This window comes from Neolamprologus brichardi, chromosome 23 (assembly GCF_056152115.1).
Source record: "Neolamprologus brichardi isolate AB-2024 chromosome 23, ASM5615211v1, whole genome shotgun sequence".
Classification (NCBI taxonomy): Eukaryota; Metazoa; Chordata; class Actinopteri; order Cichliformes; family Cichlidae; genus Neolamprologus; species Neolamprologus brichardi.
In genome coordinates this window covers 24,894,134-24,919,289 of record NC_142125.1, presented here as the reverse complement: position 1 = coordinate 24,919,289, position 25,156 = coordinate 24,894,134, and the positions used below count along the sequence as shown (strand labels likewise).

The window sequence follows — 25,156 nt, the reverse complement described above, 5'->3', positions numbered from 1 at the left end:
TGTCCTTGACATTCCTTAATCCCACAGTGAGGCTGGACACGATGTGCTGGAAAGCATGACATCATTATCACTGACAGGCGTTTTCAAATAAATCACCTGTCTTCCCCCCGTTGCCCTTTTTAAACCCCTTCTCCCAGCCGTCGGTGGGGGGGCAGGGGGATTTCTGACAGCAGCGCTGTTTGCTTCATGTTTGTGTTGTTTGCAAACAAAAAAAAATGAAAAAATTTATTTTTTAGCCAAATTTGGCCTTCTGTTTTCGATCAAACAGTGGTTCTTGTTTTCTTTGCACATCTATCGAGTTGTGCAGTTATTAATTTGTCATTTAAACACCTACTGCAGTCCAGGACTTTCCCATAGCGTTTTAGATGCCTATCCATCCTGCCAAGAATAAAATTCAGGGGAAAACACTGTGTTCTTTGGCTGCTAAATGCTCAATTTCGAAGCGATGGAACAGAGTATCTGCCATTGACAAGTCTAAAAATATCCAATTTTGCATTAGCCTTCTAAAACCTTTAATCCTGCCACTTTTGTTTTGTTTCCGAGATTCAGAACTATTAGGCGCTTGACTCAAACATGACAGATTCAGGATAAATGAGGCTAAATGCACAAAGGCAGAACTTTAAAGCGCCTGTGACTGCGGTGACCGGCCATAAAAACAGGAATGTTTTCAAAATAAACAGCATCTGAGCTGCTATGAAAATAGGTGGAATTACAGTCGGGCCAAAGGTAGTCTGGACTCCTCCTGAGTCCAGAGTCGGCTCTCAAACCTCAACATCACTCTTCAAGGAGGTGTGTACCTTACCGCCTCAGGTCTTCAGTGATTTACTGCTAACAAAACACACTTTTCCACCATTTAGCGGACACTTTCATCCAAGACGCTTTCCATGACCAAGAATAGGCACATATTTGTGGTATAAGTGGATCCAGCAGAAATCAGATGCCTCTCTTCTTTTGCTTTCCTGACATTACTTGCAGTTTTTGTTTTCATAATGTAACATTTTTAAGCTCCCTTTCAAGGATAAACTCACTTTTCTAAGAATTCTTCTCTAAACAGAAGCTAATAACACTAATGTTGGACGTTTTTATTGGTTTAAGGCAGCAATTCCCAGCCAATGATTCCTAATCATAATTCCCATCCATTGCCAAGGGCGTGTTTCTATATTCTGTGCCCAGCCCGGCTAATATGAAAAAGGAGAAAATACAGTTTATTTTACAAACTAAATATAATTGAACTGGCTAGCTTATTAGCTTTGCTAATGATATAGCTAACAATATAGCTAACAGTTAGCTTAAATTATGGACAACAGTTGAAATAGGTAGCTAAAATTAAGAATTTACAGACAGTGATTTTTTTTTAGTAAAAGTATAAATAACAATTGAAATAAGGACTTAAAATTATGAATAGAGAAATGAATTTTTTAAAGCTGCCAGGGTATTAGAAATATAGATAACTGTTTGAAATAGCTAAGAGACTTAAAGATATTTTCATGGTTTTAGTCCAGTTTGGCCCATAGTTTCTTTGGATATACACTTAAAACAGTGAACTAAAATTGCAAATTTTGGTTGGAAATAAAGTTGGAAATTCTTTATTTAACAGTATGGCTAGCAGTCACTTTGAATTGCAAGCTAAAAATGTGGATTAACAAACGAAATATCTAGACAACAACATGGAGTAACAGTTATTACTGATCCCTGTCATGTCGGGGAAAAAAGCACAACTTAACATAATGATTAAATTGTTATAAATATATCACTAAATAGAACAAAAAGGCATTACATTGAGTGTAATGCCTTTTTATTCTATTTAGTACCAGTTTTAAAACAAAGGAACTAATTTGAGTCTATCTGAGAGAGGGTTGTGCGATATGTAAACAGAAAAAGTTAAAAAGAGCAATGAGCCACTGTCACTCACTGCAATGGCACTTTGTCCCATTTGAAAGTAGCTCAGCACTGGCATGGATCTATGTATTTAAGTGTCCCAGAGGCCATAGCAAAGAGGTGTATGTGGTGTTAGTCTACCTCCTACTGGAAGCAGCCGTCCCTCCCTTCAGACCACAGATAACAAAAGTTCTCCAAGGTAAATAGGGGAGAGTGAAGGGCCAGTAAATCCCACTGGTCATCCCCTTGCGTCAGACTAAAAGTATGCAGTCAATTTTGATTACCCAACGCAAACACGGTGCCTACGAGGACACAGAAATGTGAGGGAGTTTTAAGCACAAAAGGGTGGACGGGGTGGGGGGGAGGCTTTTCTACATTCTGATATCTGATACTTGTGGGTATATTTTAATCTGTGGTGGAGGTATTTTTTTTTATCTGTTTTGTTTTGTCATAGCTTTAATTTATGTTCTTTAAAACCCATTTATTTTCCCATAGTGCGACTGTGGTTTTGATGCTGTTTGGCAGACGTGCAATCAAATGTACAGCATGGGGAAAGTTAAACTAGGACATACCCCTGCAGAAGAGTCTGTCATTATTCTCTGAAGCCATTGACAGGGGTATTTATCATTTCACCGCAGAAGCCAAATCTCTAATTTCAAGCAAACCCGAATTGCGAGCCTTAGAAAGCATTCCACAACGATCAAGCCCATTGTTTCCAACTCCAAATAAAAACTCTTTTTGCTTCTGGCTTTTGTGCAAAGCAATGTAAGCAGGATAACATTATTATCAACAACACACCCACCACCTTTCCTGTATTATCTCAGCCAGGTTGCTCTTATGTAGGCGCTCATCCTGGTTTAATAGCCAAGGGATAGTCCGATACATCGGATCCTGCTGTCATCTGGGAAAAAAAAATAAAAAATGCTCACAATGCAACGCTTGTAACCTCCTTGCAGGAGCAGCAGAGCAAGAACAGATGCGTGAAAAGAAGACAATGCAGGTTTTTTGTTCTTGTTTTTTTATTTTAAGACAAAGGCCTCATGTTCTCGGAAGCACCTTGATTTAATTTTTACTGACGAGGCAGGAAGGAGGGACCAGGGACTTCTTAAGCTGATTGTCAAGTCTGTGTCCTCCTGTCGACCGTGAGGTGGAGGTGGAAAAGAGCGTTTGTTTATGAGCTTGTCAATCCACCCTTTATTTACTGTCGCCTCACCTGTGCCAGGGCAATATCTCCCCGTCTGCACAGACCGGGAGCCATTATCCTGATTGGCAGTAAGAACTTGTCCTGCTTAAACCAACATTTCTCCGAGGAAGGGTTTCTTTGAGATGAAGGAATAATCTGAATAGCTGAGGTCAGGCTTGAGTAGGTGGAGCCAAAAAAAGAAAGCCACAGATTCTTAGAGCCTAAAATCTAGCCAGAGACTGAGGAATATTGCTTGATAACTTTCAAGTAAAAGGGTAATATGAAAGGCTTTCAATCCAGATAGGTTGCTGCAGAAGAAGGAATATTCAAAAGTGGTAAATAGGGCAGATCAAATGTGTCTTTTTTTTGTTGGTTAAAAATGCATTTTCCCCTTCAGTATCGTGTGTGCGAGGCTTTGAAATAATAGTTTCCGCCTGTTTTACATGTTTTTCTGTATTGTCGGGCTTCATACCTCACCAGAAAACATTAATTTATTTATTTTCTGACTCCACCCACCTGAGGTTTACCCCAACCAATGAGGTTATTTCTGCCCGGGAGAAATGTTTGTGCAACTAAAACTCTTAATTTGTGGTTAAGGGTTGTATTCCTTTTAGTTTCGGAGCAAGGCACTACTAAGTCTCTGCCAGGGCTTGTGGTGAATCACAAAAATGTGCGCGCTCACAATACTCCAAGCTGCTTTGGATAAAAGCATCCACCAAAATGACATATGATAAAAAACAAGCGTGATCCTGCATGCAGCGGATTGCAGCGGCGTCACAGCCGGGGAGTAATAAGCTCAGCCTGCGTGTTGGCTGGAGCTCTATGATTGCTCAGGTGGATGTGTTCCGTGTTGTATTTAATCGCTCTGTTTGGCGATTGAAGCTTTCTTCGCCTCCCCCGCCGCTTGTTGTCACGTTAAAGGTAAATAAGTCTCTGTCTGGCTCAGATGATAGCATTCATTAAGCATGCTGAATAAAGCCGCGGTGCACTGCGATGCACAGCGGTGCCTTTATTGGTTTCGCCATACCTTCTTCTTAAAGGCCTCATTGTCAGCGTTTGTCAGCGTGCATGGTACATCGAGGTACTCACCCTCCCTTCTCTGCTTTTTCTTCTTCTTCTGTTTTTGTGCAGATGAAATAAAAGATGATTTTGACACCCTGGGGCCTGATACCACTTTGCAGACAGTTGGAAACGGTACAGGTGAGTTCAGATATTTGCTGTATGTGTGTCAAACCTTTCATATTAAGCCATTCTTGTCTGGTGCCTTACGTGCATGTTTCTTTGTCAGTCTGCAAGTCTTTAAGGTCTGACAGCCCTATCGTTGATGACTAGTACTCTAACCTATTGGAACAAATAAACATAATAATGGAAGTCCTTTGTTTTTAACTCCGAAATATAGGGTAAGGGTTCTCTGCCGTCAAGGAGCGGATATTTTAGTTTTCTTTCTCTTACTGTTTTTTACTGTCTTTACATCTAGCAGGTCATGTTAAGAGGTTAAAAACTTACTTCCAGCAGCTCAACTGCAACTTGTAGGACCTCGTAGATGTTAAGAGCTTCTCAAACTGAAAGTGAACTGTTCAACATGACCATTTCACGCCCAACACTGGGTTCAAACTCAGCTAAAGTTGTACGTTTTAAAGACCCCAAACTACCGACTACTGATCTAGGGTTAGGCTAAGCATATGTTTGTAGTTTCTAGTTTATGAAAAATTGACTATTTAGTAAGTGACTGAAACTAAACAAATCCCTCCTTCTTAGCTAGATGCGTTGCTGGTGACCTGGTGGATGTTAAGAGGTTAGAAAGTCTTTGATGTGCCATCAGGTTGAATGTGGCTTGTTTTAGTAGGGTTAGATTTCAGCTAATGTCCAGCCCTTTGATGGCACTTCTGCCTGTTTTGGATACTCAGTTGGATAATCTCAAAAAAGAAGAACTGTAATTCCAAAATGTATGTAACGCATTTGATTAATTTGAAGGGTCACTAGTTTGTAATTCTAACCTTAACGGTTTATTGATAACCTGCTGAAGACTGATGGGGTCAAAATGAATAATTCCAAGTCAAAACTGTGTTTAAAACTAGACTAAAGTTGGCTGTAACATAAAAGGTTGTAATAGTTATAACCACTAAACCACAGAACCTGAATCTCTTAAGATCTACAAGGTCACTGCCAACTGATCTAGAGCTAGAGTTATGGGTTTCCAATTTGTGAAAATTTGCCTAATAAACATGTGGATAAAAGAAAAATCAAACCTAAATGGGTTGCTGGTGGCCTGGTGAATGTTAATAAGTTAATACAGGCCTTTTTAGCTTTTTGCAGTCCCTGGAGGAGTTCCTGAACAGAACAAAGCAAACATATCCACAAACTGCGCGCTGTAATTAAAAGGAAATCTTCCTCTGCTGACTCAGTGATCACTGAGGCAATCCCGTGTATGTTTATAGGCAGCTGAAGTGATTTTGATTTTAATAACCATTGATTACACATGCTACTTTCAGCTTTCCCAGTTAGCTAAGTGTTTCTTCTGGTGGAGTCGAACACGATCTGCCATTTTTCATTAAGCCACCAAAGCTGATTTGTCGCCACATACCCTCCCTTCCATGATATCATCCTGGCCACCCTGACAATTGGCCTCGGACGCCGTTATGGTAAACCGAACTCGCCCCGCAGAACGCCATGCAGCCCTGAATCAAAATCCTCCCATCAGCTTTAATTACCGTTACTTTCTGCTGCTGTTTTCCTTTTCGCGTTCTTTTCTCCTCTCCCTCTGTTCATGTTCTGAAAATTCAAGCCCAGCAAATGTTTTCCATTTAAAGGACTTTTGGAAACAATACTGTGGCACCGCTGTGGAAGCTCCCCGCCACTAGATCACATGTGATTTCATTTAAAGACATGAGCAGTTTGATCACGTCCCCCGATGCCAAAGCACACTTTGATCCAGGTGATTTCCTCGTCCGTTGGAAAGAAAGCTGGTCGTTTTCTCCTTAAAGAAACACTTTGCATGTATGTTTTTTCATCCAGAATATGTCCTCATTTTATTATTCCTGATGATAGAAGCTTGGTCGCTTGCATCAGATGAATGTTAAAGTAAACCATGTTTCATTACCCTGAAGCTTTTCAGCGTTAAGTCCAGGAACTGCTTGCACTGAGCCGCACCCAGTCAATCATCAGTCAATCATCACAATTAGCTTAGCACTTCCTCCAAAGCCACAAAGAATCATCTAATGAGAAGACTGAGAATTATGCCATCACGGTTATCAAAAGCGATCCATTGGCACCGATGACATTTCGGTGCCATTTTTGACATCCAAATATCTACTACCTTGACCTTTCGCAAATTGGCCTGCAAAGTCATCACGGTCTAACAAATCGCTCTTTAAACCTCACCTTGGCTCGCAGTCTAAAAGCCTAATTAACGGGGTGAAGTCTGGTGAGACGTCACTTGGTTGTTTTTGTTTTGTGAGGATTTTTTTTTAAAAAAAATTTTGGTCGCCAAACATCCTCCAGGATCTCTCCAGGTTGTAAACAGTATGTGTGCGTGTCTGTGCGCGCATACGTGTGATGTTTTGAAAGTCGGCCATCCCCTTGACTAATGAAGGCTGCTGATTTTCTTTTTGCTCCGGTTTGTTGTTTAGGAGGCAGCTATCTCCACGCTGCAGCTTAAGAGTTTCCCTGAAGAGAAGGGACTGGGAAATAATTTGAGAAAACGCATTGTGTGGCCTCAGCACTTTGGTTGGCTTAAGATTCATTCAGCTCAGCTATGGCAAAGCATGCCCCCCCCCCCCCCCCCTCCCCCGCCCCCACCCCCCACATTCTCTCTCCTCTCTCGCTCTTTCTTTCCCTTTTTTTTCTTCTCTTTTTGTGGTTTGGCCCTGGTAATCTGTTCAACACAGAATCAACAAAAGCCACAGCCTCTTGATTGACCTTATATGTGAAAGTCGATACTGAGAAACGTGGCTCTGTTGCTGATTAAGCCAGGCTTGTCTGTATGTGTGTATATGAGGCTCTTTTTTAAAAAATTTATTTGAGTAAATTAGGTCAGTGAAGTTTTTTTTCAAGGCTCATGGTAGCACCTTTATCTCCCGACTTTTGTTCGGATTAAGTTACAGTTCTTGTTTTAGCCGACATGGCGTGACAAGCAAGCCCAGTAATTTAGATGCATTCTCCCCAAAGCACAGCCGTAATGTTTTAGGGTGGCTATCCTCATCACATTTCCACCAAGATGTTCCCAATATCCTCCTGTAAGACATTTCTCTGGGGACAAAGGGAATCCAATTTATTCCTCTCGCCTCCCCCCCACCCTCCTGTCCTCAGTCTCCTCCTTCACAATCTCCATCTCTCTTTCTTCCTCTCTGTCACTTCAGTCAAGAGCGTCGATTGCACTTCAGAGTTGGAGGACTTCTTTGCCAAGCGGAAGCTGGATGACAGCGACAGCCATGTGGTGAGCATCGCCGAGTACCTGCAGCGGGGCGACACCGCCATCATCTACCCGGAAGCCCCCGAGGAGCTGTCCCGCCTGGGCACACCGGAAGCCACTGGACCCGAGGAGAACGGTACGGGTCCTGTCCAAGAGTTTGTAGGAAGGATCTGGGTCGAAAGATTAGGGTGAGAGGAAGGAAACAAGACAAGATGTAACCCAGAACAGCTATGACTCAGAAAATATTGGGAATTGATGCTAATTTTGACCTAATTTTGATAACCTATCTATGGTTCCCTTTGTTAAGGAAGAGTTGCAGGTAGGTTTAACCTCTCAGAGTCAGGATTATTAGGGTTATTTTTAGCCACGTGTTAAAAGAAAGTAAAATCTAAGTCATTGGGGTCATTGGCACTGACCCAACCCGAACCCTAACCTATCAGAATTTGTCATTATGATTTTTTAATTGTTCTTCCAAATGTTCACAATCATGGGATACCAAAAAGGATCCTTCTAGATGGCAAGCATCAAATCTATTAAAGTTTTTTTTCTATAAAACATAAGTAGGTTTAGGGTTAGACCTCACAGGGCTAAACAGGCATATTTTCACGAAGGAGAATATGATATCTTTCAAATTAAGCCTCATGCATTTGTTTTGGCATCATCGTTTTTCAGTTCAAGGTTGTCAAAGTAGACAAAACCTAACCCAAACCCTGCTCTTAACTCTAGATGTGTTGCCAGCAGCTTGGTGGATGTTCTTTGCAGAAAGACACCCACAATAACCTTTAAACTTGAAGAATGTCTTAAAACGTTCTTTAAACCGATCCATTTAAAAACCTTTCCTATTACTCCAGACCATTTTAAAGGATACCCAGCTTTAAATGTGCCTACTCTTATAGCATAACTGCTGCTGTAACTGAGGGTGCTTGCTCAGCTAATGTCCTGGCAAATGTTTAAAAAAAAAAAAAAGAAAAGAAAGGGGGAGAAAAAGTCTCCTCGCTGACACGACCGGGCAGCTGTTGGTCCCACAGATTCGCCGGATGCCTGGGTGTTTACCTACAGTCTTAAGCAACAGCTGGGCAGGGGCTTGAAATCAGATAGCACACCTCCGAAGCTCCCCGGAGGGAAAGAATTGGAAGAGGGGGGCTTGAATTTGAGCGGGATTGTGATTCACGCTGCAGACACGATGAACGTGCCAGCGGTGGTGGTTAGGTGTTGGGGGGATAGAAAATGAGGGCTGTTTAAAGAAATTCGGACTATCTGTGGAATAGTGTGTGCGTCCAGTACCGTGTACGTGTTTGTAACTATGTGGAGGAAAGTGAGAACGAGTGGGAGTGCTGTGTGTGAGTCGGGAGGAGGTCGTAGTGCAGCGGATGCCAGCCTGACACTGTGACTCTCATGTGGAGCAGATTGCAGAGATAACTCCCATACCACTCTGGGCAGCCCGCCCGTTAGTTGCCATTGATTCGCTGACCTTTTGGCCCGCTTTCCCTTCCCCTTCCTCCTCCCTCCTTCTCCTCCTCCCGCTGTCTCCTGTGCAGACCTGCCACCTGGAACGCCAGATGCCTTCGCCCAACTGTTGACCTGCCCCTACTGCGACCGGGGCTACAAGCGTTTGACATCGCTAAAGGAGCACATCAAGTACCGCCATGAGAAGAACGAGGAGAACTTCGCCTGCCCCCTGTGCAACTACACGTTTGCTTACCGCACTCAGCTTGAGCGGCATATGGCCACACACAAGCCTGCGAGGGATCAGGTGAGGGGGATATTCTTTCTTTTTTCTCCTTCTTCTTCCTCATCCCATCCCCTTCTTCCTGTTTCCCCTCCTTCCTTCTCCTCCTCTGTCTGTCCCCTGTTTCATTTCATTTCTAATGTGCCCCGATCCCTCAGAGAAGGGAGATCATTTTTTCTGATTGGCAATCATTATTAATTTTTCATGGCATTTTGAAGATGCAGATCCTTTAATGGTAATAACTTTAATTGAGGCCCTAAATGGTTTTTTGATGGCCCTCCCTGATATGATTTTCCAGTCTCGTGTTCACGATCGAATGATTGTGTTAATTTCCAATTTGGAAATTTTTATCAGCTCCTTAACTTCACTTCACTCCTGGCCTTTAATGTTCTTCTGGTGCAGCCCGCAGTCGTAGCACTCCATCAAACTCCACCCCCCTCCACTTCTAATTTCATGCACTGCATAAACATCTGTGTATACTTTCATTTTTTTCTCCCACGATTTATATCCTGTACGTCTGAAATATAATGTGAATCCGCTGGCAGTTAGCATGAATCACCTTAAAGTTCTGTGAGGTGAAAACGCATCCAGCAGTTACGGGTGTTTAACTCGCTTGTCAGCTTTTAGTTGAAGATGTGCGCTGAGATAGATTGTGGCAAAAAAAAAATTGCACGCTTTCAGAGTTTTTGCACATTTGGGGATAATTATAAGTTCTCAGTAAGCTAAAACCGGAGCAGTAAATTTCAAAGTAGATGAAGTTGGTGTTTTTGCTTCGGAGGATAATTATAATTGAAGAATTTTTGCTTTATTAAAGACTGCGACTTAACCTCTAAATGTAAAGAATCCACTTATGTAGACATGTAAACAGCGCCATGCAACAGTCATGCCAAACTGTATTGTATTATAAGTTAATGACACTAAAGCCAGCAATCCATTGATCCACCTATGAACAATCACTTGATGAAAGTGGGTACAAGGAACTCCCTTTTTCTCAGGAAGAGACCTCCAGCAGGCAGCTGTTTGGCCTTTTGTAAAAAAAAAAAAAAAAAAAAGAACAGACATTTTTTTCACTCAGACACCCTGAAATCATTGGCTAATAATTTGTTAAAATTTGTTAATTTATTATTTTTAACTACATAAATAATACAATTCTGTAATAGTTACATTCTGATTATATAACAAGCTATTAATGATTAATAAATGTTACCATCACTTTCCTCCTTTTCTTAGCTCACCCTGATTTGAACAGCCTAATGTGAACCTAGACTACAAAATAACCAAACAATGAGTAAGACAGGAAATGATGTTTAACCATCTATAAACACAAACTATTAAGTAGCAAATAATATTGTCATTTTGTGGTTTGTTAAAAGTAGAAAAACTGTTGTAAATCTGTGTTGCAATGGTTATTGTAGACATGCCAGTAATCAGATTATGTATGGGTCTCAGTAAGAAACTCAGTTAAACATTTTACTAATAGCAGTAATAACTTGGCGGATTGTAATAATAACTAGACTAATGTAGGGCGTCCAAAATGAATGTAATGCACTTACCTGCCAAACTAAGTAAAAAATCAAATATGAATTGGTCCTGGTGAGATACAAAGGTCAGTTAACTATCAATTTATGGTTTATTACCAATGTTTATTATAAAATGTTAGACTTTTTCTTTTACATACAGAAAAACTACAGCTCAAATGGGTCAGCCCCGTTTGGAGAAAAATAATCTGTCACATCTTGGTGTCCAATTTTCTCTTGGACTTCCTCTGCTAGAAAAACCTTGTAATGCAAGTAGAGTTATAAAAAAAGAACTGAGCCATTCAGCCAATAACAGATGATATCATGTACTCTGATGCTTTGCGGTGTTCAGTCCCAGGTCGTGGGTGTTGTGTTGTGCTCTCTGAAGCGAGGATGACAGGCTCAGACTGTGGCTGATTTGATCAGATGTCAGCAGCCAGCACTTTCACCTGATCTACCAGCTGGGTGTAAACGTGAGCAGATGGGCCGGCCGACTGAGCCGCTGTCCCAATCCTCATATTACAATGCTGTTGCTGCTCCCCTCCGGAGTCCAGTCAATGGCCAAAGACTCCTATTCAAGCACCGTGGCTCCTTCTACAAAGCCGGTTATCTTGATTTGTAAATGAGCTGGATTGTTTAAGTGCTAATCCTCCAGATGAGATTGAGGTGATGTCTTACTCTTTTTGATTCCTTTCCCTAGGTGGCGCTCTTGATTTTTTAAGCCTGTCCTCTAATTATCGACACTGACAAACTCCACTGTTTGCTTATATTAGATGTACATTTGGCAATTAACAACAAGCCGAGCCGCAGTCAGATTAACATAAAGAGTAATGTTCTGATAGGTAAACATGTGCTGCTCCGTTCTGTCTGCTATGTTTACAAGCGTTAATACTCCTCCTCCTCTTAAGCAATTAGCTGAAATATGACTAATTAGAGGTTATACATATGCAAACATCCAGTCCAATCCAGTCGGGCCCCCGCCCACAAACAGCAGTGGTGGCATTCACACAGACAACAAGCCATGAAGGAGAGACGGAGCGTTTTCGCCAGTGCCATTCACAATTACGAGCGCGGAGCAATTGTGTCTTATTAGCAGTGGTGGCGAGACTAAACTTTACCGGGCAGGGGTCCTCAGGGAGGGGGAAGTAAGAGGAAGGTGGTGGCGGTGGCGATGGAGATGGGGGCGGAGGTAGCGAAGCAGCTGTTGCTGTTTGTTTATGCAACTCAGCAACATACGAGCGGTGGGGTCCCTCTCCGGCGCTTGGCGGGGCCTCGACTCTCCCTGCTTGATCTTTGAAGGTTGGGGCTGTTTGAACAATTCCTCCCAGTCCTCCCAGTGTCCTGCGCGCCACCATCTGTCTCCCCAGGAATGTGGGTAGAGTCAGCACACACCCCAGCATTTGTCAAGGCTGAACTGGGAGGAGGGAGTCGCTCTGCTTTTCCCCCTAGCAAGCTCAGAGAAAATGTGTCTCTCTCTCTTTTTTTCTTTTATCCATATTTACTAACCATTTAACATCCCTACCTCCCACTTGGAATTAATTGTTTTGTGAGTGACGAGCCAGGTTTACACACCCTGTGTTGTTGTTGCTGAGTATTATTATATTTTGATTTTTCTTTCCCTTTTTTTAAGAGAGGAAGGCTCTGTTTGAATTGCAAATGTGATGGATTGCAATTGATGTTTACCTTTTTTATTTTTTTGAACAGCAAAATCAAGGCCGGGCCCATGTGCTGGCTTTTTTATCCCAAGATTATTAAAGAGACATTTGAGGTTTTTTTTTGTTTGTTTTTTTTTTGGGGGGGGGGGGGACCTAATTACTGCAACACATTTGCAGAGGGGAGGAAAGAAAAAAAAAGTGCAATTCAGATGGTGTGAATACAGGTATGCTGGGCGAGAGAGAGCTCACAGATGATTCTGAATACATTTTGGACTGATTAGACCCCAAATTAATGAAAAGTAGATCACATCGGCACCTCTAATGAAGGAGAAACGCTCTAAAAAAGACTCTTTTCATTTATTCTATTTTCTCGGCTGCCAAATTCTAAAGGCAGGCCTCCTTTGGCTGTGCAGCCAGGAAATTAAAAGGTATGTGATTCTCTCTGTTATCGCCGCCGCTGCCTGTAGTTGCTCAACGGAGGTGGGAGTAGAAAGCCAAGATGCTTCGTTTGCGACAGGAGCCATTTGGCTTGTAGCGTGAACTGAACTCTTACCCCCTCCATGTTTGTACATTTTTCTTTTTTTAAAATCTCTTTCTCTCTCTTTCGCTGTTTTTTTTTCTCTCTCACAGCACCAACTGCTCAACCAAGCGGCCGGCAACCGCAAGTTCAAATGCACCGAGTGCGGCAAGGCCTTCAAATACAAGCACCATCTGAAGGAACACCTCCGGATTCATAGCGGTGAGTTGCAGGAAGAACGCTGCCCTGCTCTTTGAATATTCATAACGGTGATTTAAGGATCCACAGATATTCCTTTTGGTTTATTTTGGACACTCGTCGGCTGTTAATGGACACTGAAGTCCTCGGGGTGTGCAATATTTGCTTATGTGTGTGAAGCTTTTAAATTGAATTGAATTTATTTGTTTACTTGTCGCAAACTTTCCTTTTTATCAGCCTTAAAAGAGGAGTATTTTGTTGCAGAGATCAGATGTGTATATTAAACTTACTTCAAAACTTCATGTACTGTGGAGCTGTTATTCTGGTTATACAAGCATGAAACAAATAGTATCCTTACCTAGGAAGCCCTATTGCTCAACTATAATTTATTATTTTATATAATTAAATTTATTTTTAATGCAGTTTTTTTCAGATTACATTGACTTTAGGTTCAAAGCAAAACATGAAGAATTAAATAACTTTTACATTTTCTTAACAGTGCCCCAACCACTCTTAAGGAATTTGTTTTTCAATTAATTCCTACGGTTTATTGGATGAGAGCCTTTTTTCCTACAAATAAAATCAAATAAAAATAATTTGATGTCCATCACACTTGTTTGAACATGCTTAAAATGTCCAAAACAAAAGTAGTCAGTGAGGTTTCCATGCCTTTGTGTTTAGTGTCTTTGTGTGCTCACTGAGCTGAGCAGAAAACGTTAAAGCTAATAAATGTTAAAGAATGGTTTACTTTCACTCAAAACATGTAAGTACAAAAAAAGAGCAAAGATCTCTAAACCAATTCAGTTTGGCAGAAAAAAAAGAAAACACAGACACTACACTGGCAGATTACCGGCTCTGTGCGCATATTGCACATCTTGGCACAATTCAGTTAATTTCAATTCTGTTTTATTTATATAGCACCGGTTCACAGCAACAGCCACCTCAAGGCGTTTTATATTGTAAAGTATAGACCGTAAAATAATATGAGAGAAAAAGCAAAATTGCATGACCCCGCTTTGAGCCAATTGGTTGTTTACTGGTCTTGGCTAACCATCTATATTTCTTGTTTCAGGTGAAAAACCTTATGAGTGCCCCAACTGCAAGAAGCGCTTCTCTCACTCGGGCTCCTACAGTTCCCACATCAGCAGCAAAAAGTGTATTGGCTTGATTGCAGTCAATGGCAGGATGCGCAGCAACATGAAGACAGGCTCCTCCCCCACCTCTGCCTCCGCCTCCCCCACTAACACTGCCATCACCCAGCTGCGGCAAAAGCTTGAGAACGGCAAGCCACTCAGCCTCGCCGAGCACAACAACCACCTGAACATCAAGACGGAGCCGCTGGACTTCGACTACAAGCTGATGATGGCTTCTCATGGATTTGCCGCTCCTGGGCCTTTCATGAATGGAGGAGTGGGGGGAAACAGCCCACTTGGGATCCACCACAACTCTGCCCAGAGCCCCTTGCAGCATCTTGGGATGGCCGGACTTGAAGCGCAGCTCCTGAGCTACCCGGGTCCACTGGGGAATAACCTGAGCGAAGTACAGAAGGTTCTCCAGATCGTGGACAACACTGTGTGCAGGCAGAAAATGGACTGCAAGCCAGAAGAGCTCTCCAAGCTCAAAGCCCACATGAAGGAGCTGGGATCCCAGATAGAGGAGCAGAAACAAGCGCTGACAACGGCTCAGGTCGGTCTTCCACTTGTCAATCACAACGGCGCTACCAAAAGCATCATCGACTACACATTAGAAAAAGTGAACGAAGCCAAAGCCTGCCTCCAGAGCTTGACTACAGACTCAAAGAGACAGATTAGCAATATCAAACGAGAGAAACCCAACCACATGCTTGAAGGAGGTGTGGATGAGAAGGTGCAGGAAAACAACATGTTTACACCTTACGCTTGCCAATACTGCAAAGAAACCTTCCCCGGGCCAATACCTTTGCATCAGCACGAACGCTACCTGTGCAAAATGAACGAGGAGATCAAAGCTGTGCTGCAGCCCAGTGAGAATTTGATGCCCAATAAACCAGGGATATTCATGGAGAAGAACACTCACTTACCCTCCTCCGTGTTGTCTGACAAGGTACTCACTGGGCCTCTTAACCCTTACAGGGACCACATGTCTGTGTTGAAGGCATACTCTGCCATGAACATGGAGCCCAACTCGGAGGAGCTGCTCAAGATTTCCATAGCAGTCGGCCTTCCTCAGGAATTTGTCAAGGAGTGGTTTGAGCAGCGAAAGATGTACGAGTACGGCACTAACAGGACCCCACCACTAGAGCACAGGAACAACACGGATATGGTTGTCGGAACAAATAACCACCACACTCCACCAAAAGACTCTTTGGCAGCTAGGTCGCCACTGTCTCTAATCAAACCTACTGACCGCATCACATCACCCTCCATAGCAGAGCTCCATAACAACGTGAACAACTGTGACAACTCGCTCAGACATTTGAAAAACCACCAGTTCAGCGGCAGCCAAACCAAACCCACAGGTGAAAAGTTGGACCACTCCCGCAGCAACACCCCCTCCCCACTAAATCTGTCCTCCACTTCTTCCAAAAACTCTCACAGCAGCTCCTACACTCCAAACAGCTTGACTTCAGAAGACCTGCAGGCTGAGCCGCTGGACCTGTCTCTGCCGAGACTCATGAAGGAACCCAAGCATGCACTGACTGTCAAAAGCAGACCTAAAGTCAACAGTATTACCATTGACCATAACAGCATCCCTTCTCCCCGAGAGCACTTCGAAGAGCCTTTGAACTTGGCCTATCTCAAAAAGGATTTCTCAGGCTCTACCAACAATGGAAACTTAGAAAAAAGCACTAGCCCCATCTTCGGCATTAACCCGTTTGCGGCCAAACCCTTGTACACGTCGCTTCCACCTCAGAGCGCTTTCCCACCCGCCACATTCATGCCCCCGATGCAGGCCAGCATACCAGGTCTTAGGCCCTATCCGGGCATGGATCAAATGGGCTTCCTACCACACATGGCCTACACTTATGCAGCAGGGGCAGCTACCCTTGCCGAGATGCAGCAGAGGAGAAAGTACCAGCGGAAACCAGGTTTCCAGGTAAATAAGCCACCTGTGGTTTTGTGAAAGCCCCAGGCTCACTCAGATTCTCTGAAATGATCTGAACTCATTTCTGTACTAATTAAAAAACCACTCAGGAGTTAGGAGAGTGAAACGCTCACCTGAGGTAGACTGAACTGGCATAGGCGATGGAGATAAACAGCTGTGACACAACCCCGGGGTGGAAAAAGTGAGGCGTCATTAGTGGGAGGAAAGGAGGGCCTGTGCGGCCTGTGTTCAGCTGTTTTAGCAGTAATATCATTCAGTGATGAAAAAGAAAAAGCTTTGAGGATTGCTTCTACTTCCTTGACTTCATTTTAACTGGATTATCTCATCCCGTCTTAATGAGCCTCCAGCCCTTCTACCAGAGTTTCATTTGCAGATTTATGAATGTTAGTGGTGTTTTAATTTTTACCCTCAAAAAAACACTGGCACAAAATATCAAACAGCATCAGGTTCAAATATATGACAGGACCCATATTGGCCCTAAAGTTTAATCTCGTTAAAGCTCTAATTGTTACCACTCTGCACAGTAAATTTTACCCGCTGGAGTACATTAATGCTCTCGACTCCAGTCCTCCTCCAGAGCTGGCCTGAACTCACATATTTTGTTATTAAATATGGGTGAAAGGCCTTTGTAAAAATGACAAAGGTGAGCCCCGGAGCTGTGCACTTCTCTGAAATTTCCCATTGCAACTTTGCTGCATTTTAAAGAGAGCCAAAGCCAAAATGAGCTTCTACATGTGGATTAATAATGCACAGTCTCCATGTTCATTACCAGTGAATGCTGAAGGCTGTTTAACATAGAGGGAACCATTTTGATGAAAAAAAGTATTAATAATGTTTCCTATTCTAAGTTATTAAATTAGATTTTAAAAATACAGCTACAGGCGTTTAGTTCAAATTGATTGCAGAGTGATAGTGGTCCCTTCTTAAAACACAGTGCAGTGCTGTCCCCACATTATCACACACATATTCATTAAAGAAAGCTTCGGTGGCTCAATATTGGCCATTAAGGTGCACCTTCTGATTTTAATCATTATATGAGTTTGCAGTGTCAAGAATGGCTCACTGTGCCTCCTCTAATGTTGTAATATTGTTCTCCATCAATTCATATTTAAGACTAATCTTCATCATAAAAGAGAATTTTAAAGGAATGTGCAGAATTAACGCTCGTGTACAAAATTAGACCACACTGAATACACCATTATGGTGGTGTTTCATAATGAGGAGACTGTCAGTTATAGATGGGTGATATTACTGCAGAGCTGAAAGTTTTATAAGAAATAAATGCCGGTATGTGCTGGTAATCAAAAATGCATGAGAACATGTAGCGTTGTGTGATTGTTTGGGAGGAACGCTTCAGTGTAATGATCCTATGTGGACAAATGGTGTCTGGGTGGATATTTTTATGATCTTTCAGCAGCTATTGTTTAAAGAAAAGAGGATATTCACCACTAAATAACTTGTTCTTTTTTTTGCGTTGATCTCCTGGACTTTCCTTTAAAATTAACAGGTAGTTTAGAAATTAGCATGCTATCAGTAACTTTATATTAATGTAATATGGAGCAGTTATGACCTAAACTTACAAAATTCAGCTAATAATGTAAATCAATGTAATTTAAAATAATATAAGTATCAAGTATGAGCTTTTCCACCAACGTAGATTGAGCTACAAAGTGTTTGTAGTTTTGCTAAATGACACTCTCAAAGCATACTAATTAGCTAACAAACACTTAGCTGTTAATATAGCAATTAGCATGACACCTAACTGCTAACTTTTTGTCAAACTTCATACAATTTTTCAAGATATATCATAGCAAACCTAAATATATAACATATATAATAACTATCAATGTCAAGAAATTGCAACTAAAATTGTAAACATTAGCTTTCTCTCAAATTAGTATTAGGAGTTAATAAACCGGCACGTGAACACAGGCATCTTATTTTTCCTTAATTTAGTTATAATTAACTGTCACCTTAAAAGATTATATAGCTTGAAAATGTAACTACTAGTACAAGGTTGTTTTTCTAGCAAGACAAAGTTAGCAGGAAAAAGAAACTTTAGCATTTCTAACATACATATTCTAAAAAAATAAACAACTAATAAACTTTTTTTCACATTTAAAAAAATATACACTGCTTATAAAGAGCTTATAGGTTTTATAGCTTTATAGATAAAATAAACTCCACTTTTCATTAAAACCAGATACTGGGTTAACAAATATTAGCTTTCTTGCTACAGCGGCTTAAGGTAAATACCCTTGTAAAAGGGTTAAAAACTCCCAGCAGCTCAGAAAATATTTATTGTGCTTGCTAAAAAAAATTTTTTCACAACTTTTGAGATTTTAACACGAACGCTCTTTGAGCAATATGTAGCATTTCAATATTTACTCTTAATTTACAGTTAGCTTAGCAATTTACACTTCAAGAAAAGGGTGTCTTCTGGTTAAACCTAACTATAAATACATAAGTCCCATTAAGAAAATGAACGCATAATTTAAGTAAAACTTTAAAGGGATTACATGTGGAATAATGTCAACAACAGATATTAGAAACATTTACATAAAGCTAGCTTAAGCTAGAGTCATGTTATTTGCCACACACACAGTGACCACCTCACTGTTTTCTCACTTTTAAAATAATATACAACATCTCATCATCACACTAAATTCATTATTGTGTTATCCTTTCTCCCTTTTTTTGTTTGTGATTTTTTTTCTTTTTAGGGGGACCTGCTCGACGGTACACCAGATTACATGTCAGGGCTGGACGACATGACAGACCCCGACTCCTGTCTGTCGCGGAAGAAGATTAAGAAGACCGAAAGTGGTATGTACGCGTGTGACTTGTGCGACAAAACATTCCAGAAGAGCAGTTCCCTTCTAAGACACAAATATGAACACACAGGTATATACTGTTCTAGACCCTTATTTTAAACCCCATGCTTTTTTTATGTTTTAAATGTTTGTGTTGCCAAATCCTATCAGTATGAATATATTTTAATATATAAATATTTTTTTATGTTATCCCCCTTTTCCCTCCTTCTTTCCTTCTCTGTTTAACCCTTAAGTTGTATATATGTAAACCCACACCTAACTTGCTTCTTCATTGACAGGGTTGATATCCAGCGAATGAGTAAAGGCTTTGTGTGTTCTTTTTCTGTAATTTTGCAGGTATAGGCAGGATTGTACCATTTATTTCCCAATCATGTCTTCCTGTATGAACCACTTTGCTATCTTTAAAGACACACATCAATTCACCTAGATATGTAAAGCCAGCAAAAGGCCCCCTAATGCCTTTATCGGCCCTATTATTGACGATAGATCACATCAGCGGAGTAGTGCTTAGAAGCTTCAGAGCACCGATAACAAGTCTTTCATTATAGTTATTATACAGAGATCCTCTTTCACCAAGTTGCATCATTTATTTTATCCACTATCTGTAGAGAAGCGCTCTGTGCTTTACGCAGCCTTCGTGTTATCTGGTTGGACATAAAAGGGAGGGAGGCTCCACCGTCAGAGCTCCTCTTTATTTAAAAGAGAAAAAATGGGGTGGGGCGCGGGGATGCGTTATCTCCACTCCTGATGCGTCGCTGTGCGTTTTTAACAATATCGTGCCAGATGTTGGACCTGGAGTGCAGTTTCGGAGCTGTCAGAGGGGGGAGTCATGTGATTTGTGCGAGGCAGGAAGCCATATTTCCACACGTGGTGAGCAGCAGTTAGGGAAATGCCAAAATTAGAGGCTTCTTTGTAGCTTCTTAAAAAGAATCCAGGTATCTTTTAGGTGAAGGAGTGTGGGGAAAAAGTGCCATTTAGCCAGAGAGCTTATGGCCCCGTGTCATAAAACTATCTCACCCTGCACTCTCGGACAGCTCAGGTTTCTCATTTTGAGCCTTGGCATCTGAGCCGTGCCGTCATATTTGGTAGGGAAGGAGCTCCAGCTCAAAACCTAATATAGGCCCAGGCCTCGCCATGAACTCGAATTGCAATTGGAGATGAGCAGGGTTACCCCTCGGAGCCTTCCCCGCCCCACAGCCCCATCTCGGGTTTGTTTACCCCTTTGTCGCCTTCTCTGTTTGTTTGCTTTTGCAGTAGTTTATTTATGTTGCATTCATCAGTGTGGCACGCAGGGCCTAAAATAAGTAGTTGCGGTTGAGTTTCTTCATGCTTCAACCACAGGAGGGGAATTTCCATAATGTAGGCCCGTGAATGCGAGCACGCTTTTCTCATCGTGCTCCCAATTTGAATAAACAAATAGCCCAAAGTCGTAAGTTGGATTTAATGCTCGGTGATGTCATTTTTACTCCATGCCATCCAGTTCATCAGAGTTTTTCCTCAATACTTTGCTTTGATTCTGACTTGTGTGTGTGTGTGTGTGTGTGTGTGTGTTTGATTTGCTGTGGCTGCAGGACGCCTCTCACGTCCCTTTCGTTTTTTCTCTGCTTTGTGTCTCCGCAGGCAAGAGGCCGCACCAGTGCCAGATCTGCAAGAAAGCCTTCAAACACAAACACCATCTCATCGAGCACTCCAGACTGCACTCGGGGGAGAAACCTTACCAATGCGACAAGTGCGGGAAGAGGTTCTCGCACTCGGGCTCATACTCGCAGCACATGAACCACCGCTACTCCTACTGCAAGCGGGAGGCCGAGGAGCGGGAGGCCGCAGAGAGGGAGGCCCGCGAGAAGGGCCACCTGGAGCCCACCGAGCTGCTCATGAGCAGGGCGTACTTGCAGGGCATGACTCCTCAGGGTTACCCGGAGCTGGCGGAGCGAGAGGCTATCCTGAGGCATGACGTGGTGAACGGAGGGATCAGAGATGCAGGGCGAAAGGAAGTGGATGGAACGTACGCAAAGATCGGACGGAGGGACGACGAGTTTGAGGAGGAGGAGGAGGAGAGCAAGAGCATGGACACGGACCCGGACACGTTGAGGGACGAGGAGGAGAACGGAGAGCACTCGATGGACGATAGCTCGCTGGACGGCAAAACGGAAACCAAATCGGATCACGAGGACGCAATGGAGGATGGCGTGTAATCGGCGGCGACACTTCAGAAGCTTCCCATCTTTAGAAGTTTAAAAAAAGAAAAACTAATGAAAAAAAAAAAACAAAAGAAAAGAAAAGAAAAAAAGTTTTTAAGTTTCTCTCTTTTCGGTTCAAGTATTCTTACCTGCTCGGTTTAAAACGCCGTGTTTTAAGCTGTACGTGCACGTGCCTGAAGCTTCCGGGAAGCTTGACGGACTCCTCAACGTGGACTCAAATATCAATCCGGAAGAGGAGGAGGAGGAGGAAGAAGGAGGCATTGAAGGGGAAAGGGGGAGGCTTGGGTTTGTGAAATAAGCTGCATTATGCAAACCGAACAATGAATAAATGAATACATTTCAAAAAATGTACAGTACTAAGGCCTAAAAATATGTGTGGTGCTAACCTCCTCAAATAAAAACCCCTGTGTTCCATAGTATTTATAGCACAACTAGTGACTTGTACAAATTGCACTCCGCTTCTATAATCATGAACAAAAATAATAAAAAGTATTGCCTATGTATATATTTATACAGTGTTGGAAAAAGAGCAGTAGTATCTGCACTACTACAGTCCTTCGGTATTACCTTTGTTATCACCAACCTACCTACGGTGTCGTCTTTAGTTTTCATCTCCAGCCACACTGTTTTAGGCCTCTTGAATCAAATGAAGGAATTAAAATTCAAAGACTGTGTGAAGGAGCTTTTTCCCCCCCTGTTTATTTTTTTGTTCGTTTCTTTATTATTTTTTTTAAAAAGAGACCTTCATTTTAAGGGAAAATACAGTTTTACGGACAGATGTTGTCTTTTGGGGAGGGTCAAAAAAAAAATGAAGGACGAAGCCTTTGTAAGGTGTTTTTGATAAGAAAAAAGAAGCCTTATATGCAAACCTTTTAACCTGTGTGTTTTCTGCAAGTGCCACCCTCGTATTGTGTAAAAGGAAGGTTACTTTTTTTCACCAGCTTCAGTATTGATGAAATGGTTCACCGTTGTTCTTTGAAGCACCCGTGTCAGTATTATAGGCAGCAGTTCCTTAGTTTACATTATGTTGTGCAATGTTTTCTCACCTCTTTTCTTTGTCAGTATTACACCAAACCATTTTTTCCTCTTTTTTTTTGAAAACAACAAATTGCATTTCATTTATTTGTAGGTTGAAAAGAAAACATTATTTATGTGGCCCATTTTATATTTCCTAATTTTATTTATTTCATACTGTTGTGTACAGTACTATAGTTCTTCAATATATAGATATATTTTAGTAAAAAGGAACATGGTGTCGATCATAGGGGCAAATTTTACGTAAAGAGAGCATTTATTGTGTTTTGAAACATTGTGAAATGCGAAGTTTAATCTTATTTTATTTTTATTTTTTTTCCTTTATTTTCCAGCTACTGGAAAATTCCAAATTTGGGAACTTTTATACAATTGTGAAAACACTGTATTTTCGACTGAAAAATTCCACTTTCTTCATCTTTGTTTCTTTTTTTAAGCTAAAAAAAATGAAGAGGGACTGTTAAATACTATGTATGATATCATGACTGAAGAAGAATCTTTCCTGAAATGTCTTTGTAAAAGTATTATTGAATTCTTAATTTGTAATTTCTCTTGAAAATGACCCTGCTCGAATAAAAGTAGCCAAATTACAGAGTACCAAACCCTCGGGGCTTCGTGTTTGTTCACAAACGGTGAGGTGTGCTTGGCGTCGTCACGATGAAGTCTTTCTTTTCAGATGGATTAAAGTCAACTGAGCCCAGCCCTCCTGCTTATTATCACTATTTTAAGATGAGAAAACAACATAAATGCCACGACCAATCAAGTTTTAAACAATAAAGCCAAAAATATTCTATATTAGTTTCTTAATAAATCACATTAAATGACTAAAACTTTGATTCCAGTCACTGGGAAACTAGATGTGAATCAATCTGCCAATGAAAAGAGTCTCATCCTGTTTTTACTGAATTTGCTGAAATGTGCTGTGTCCAGCTGTTCTGGAAGTGTTCTTTTGCAGGTTAAAAAATGCTGTACATATAAAACAAATTATTAATTTAGACAAGAAAACACAAAGTGAAGCTTTTTAAAACCTTTAAAAAATACTAAAATCATCAAACTTTTCTTTTGAAACAAATGACATTTGAACATTTTAATTAAAGCATCTTGAGCAAATTGCTGAAAGCAGATAACATACTTATGTAGCTGTCAGCAAGTTTAAGAATGAAAATGATTTGCTTTGTTTCACTGAGTTGCTCCCACTGATTGGAGGACCAAATGTACACCAGAGCAAACCTACGACTACTACTTATTTAAAGGCTGGTTTAAGGCAAGAAAACACAAGGCGAAGACACATTTAAAGGTTTTTAAAGCATATTTGAAGCTTTTATTTTGACGCATGACATTTTTGATAAACTGCTTGTTGTTTCACTGAATTGATCCGACTAACTGAAGGATCTAGCATGCACCGATCCAACTTATCCCTGATAATTCTAAATAAATACACCACCTCCGCTTAATAACTGATTAAAAGCTACTACAAGAAAACTCAAAGACACATTTAAAGGATTTAAAACCCTTAAAGGTTTTATTTAAAACTCATTTTGAAGTATGAGATTGTATGATAGTATTTAATAGTTCATAATAAATCCCCCTCTTCCTCCTGTTATAGTGAAGCAGCTGAGAAGCTACAGTGATGACAGTAATAAAAATGCTGTGTGTATCATTCAGTATCAACACTGATTATTGAAAAAGCACGAATAGTTTAAATAAAAACACATTTTGAAGTTTTTGTATTACAGTATTAAAATATGGTGTTTATTGAGCCTTTAACTATATTCTTTACTATATACAGATAGCTTTCAGCTAGAATAGATGTGTGATTTAAAAGCATCTTTTGCTGTTTCCCCACATTTTTGGAATAAAGGTTAGTTCTATATATTCTATATGTGATTTTCAATTAAAAACCAATATTAACAAAAAGAAAATGCAACTGCATTCCCAGATTACTTTAAAGGCTTCACAAAACTGTCAAAATCAATGAAATAACACTAGATAAAAAGAGAAGACACTTTTAAATGTAAAGAAACTTTTTTGTGATTTTTATTTTGAAGTATGACAACATAACATTAAAGCACCTTGAGCTGATCGGAGTTGCTGAAAGTACATTTAAGGAAGAAAGTATCATCTTTAGATTGGGTTCAACTATCTTAATATTCACACTAAACCTAAGAGATTTGGGGTGTTGACACTTGGGAAGAATAACCGAGACATTTAAAGGCTTCACATTGGACTCTGAGATCCTGGGACCTGCGATTTTTATGGTTTTGTGAGGATTATTTCAAATATCAAATGTTAGGAGCTGATGACTAAAATTCTCTGCTGTCTTTGTTCTACCAGCATTAAATAACAAATGTCATTCAGATTTAAAAGTGTCACATTGGACATGAAACCTGTGACCTCGATTTTTTATAATGTTTTACAGTGAAACATCTCTAAAAATCGAACATTTTTATAACAGCTAGTGAAAAAAAAGGAACTTTCTGCCTTTTAATTGTTTATCTATTAATTGTTTACTTTGGTGTAGTGTGAATGGACATGAAGGAAGTGTTTATAAGAAGATAAAAGTTGTAAAACCTTAGAAAATAGAGTAAAAACTTAAAATTCATCCCATTTTCCAAAGCCTTTGCTGGGCCGATTCTGGCCCCCAGGCCTTATTTTTGACACCCGGGGTTTAAACCCTATCAAACTGATAAACATAAAATTCAACAGAAAGACCAAAAAACGACTAATAATGAAATTCACTGCCTACAGAATAACATATGTATTAATCTGCTACTGAAAATAGTACTTATAAATAGTCTAAATGCACTACTTCATTTTGGCTGAGTGTAAACTCATTATTATACAGTGATCAGCTGTTTTGGTAAATTACTAAACTTTTTCTTTGATGAAACGTGTGTCTTTACCTGACTTATTCCTT

The 25,156-nt window shown here is 40.8% G+C and overlaps 1 protein-coding gene across 4 annotated transcripts in view; it reads left to right on the top strand.

The window, feature by feature from the left end:
- zeb2b (zinc finger E-box binding homeobox 2b) overlaps positions 1-22,841 on the top strand; it is a 98,833-nt gene extending 75,992 nt beyond the window's left edge. For 2 of the 4 annotated variants that reach the window (XM_035908596.2, XM_035908592.2), the window contains exons 4-10: positions 4,193-4,261; positions 7,420-7,608; positions 9,011-9,225; positions 13,004-13,112; positions 14,161-16,163; positions 18,896-19,076; positions 20,627-22,841. In XM_035908596.2, coding sequence (XP_035764489.1) covers positions 4,193-4,261; positions 7,420-7,608; positions 9,011-9,225; positions 13,004-13,112; positions 14,161-16,163; positions 18,896-19,076; positions 20,627-21,201 — 3,341 coding nt within the window. In that variant the 3' untranslated portion in view covers positions 21,202-22,841. The remainder of the gene's footprint in view (positions 1-4,192; positions 4,262-7,419; positions 7,609-9,010; positions 9,226-13,003; positions 13,113-14,160; positions 16,164-18,895; positions 19,077-20,626) is intronic. The other 2 variants (XM_087835830.1, XM_035908597.2) reach the window with 1 other exon arrangement.
- Positions 22,842-25,156: the final 2,315 nt, after the last annotated feature.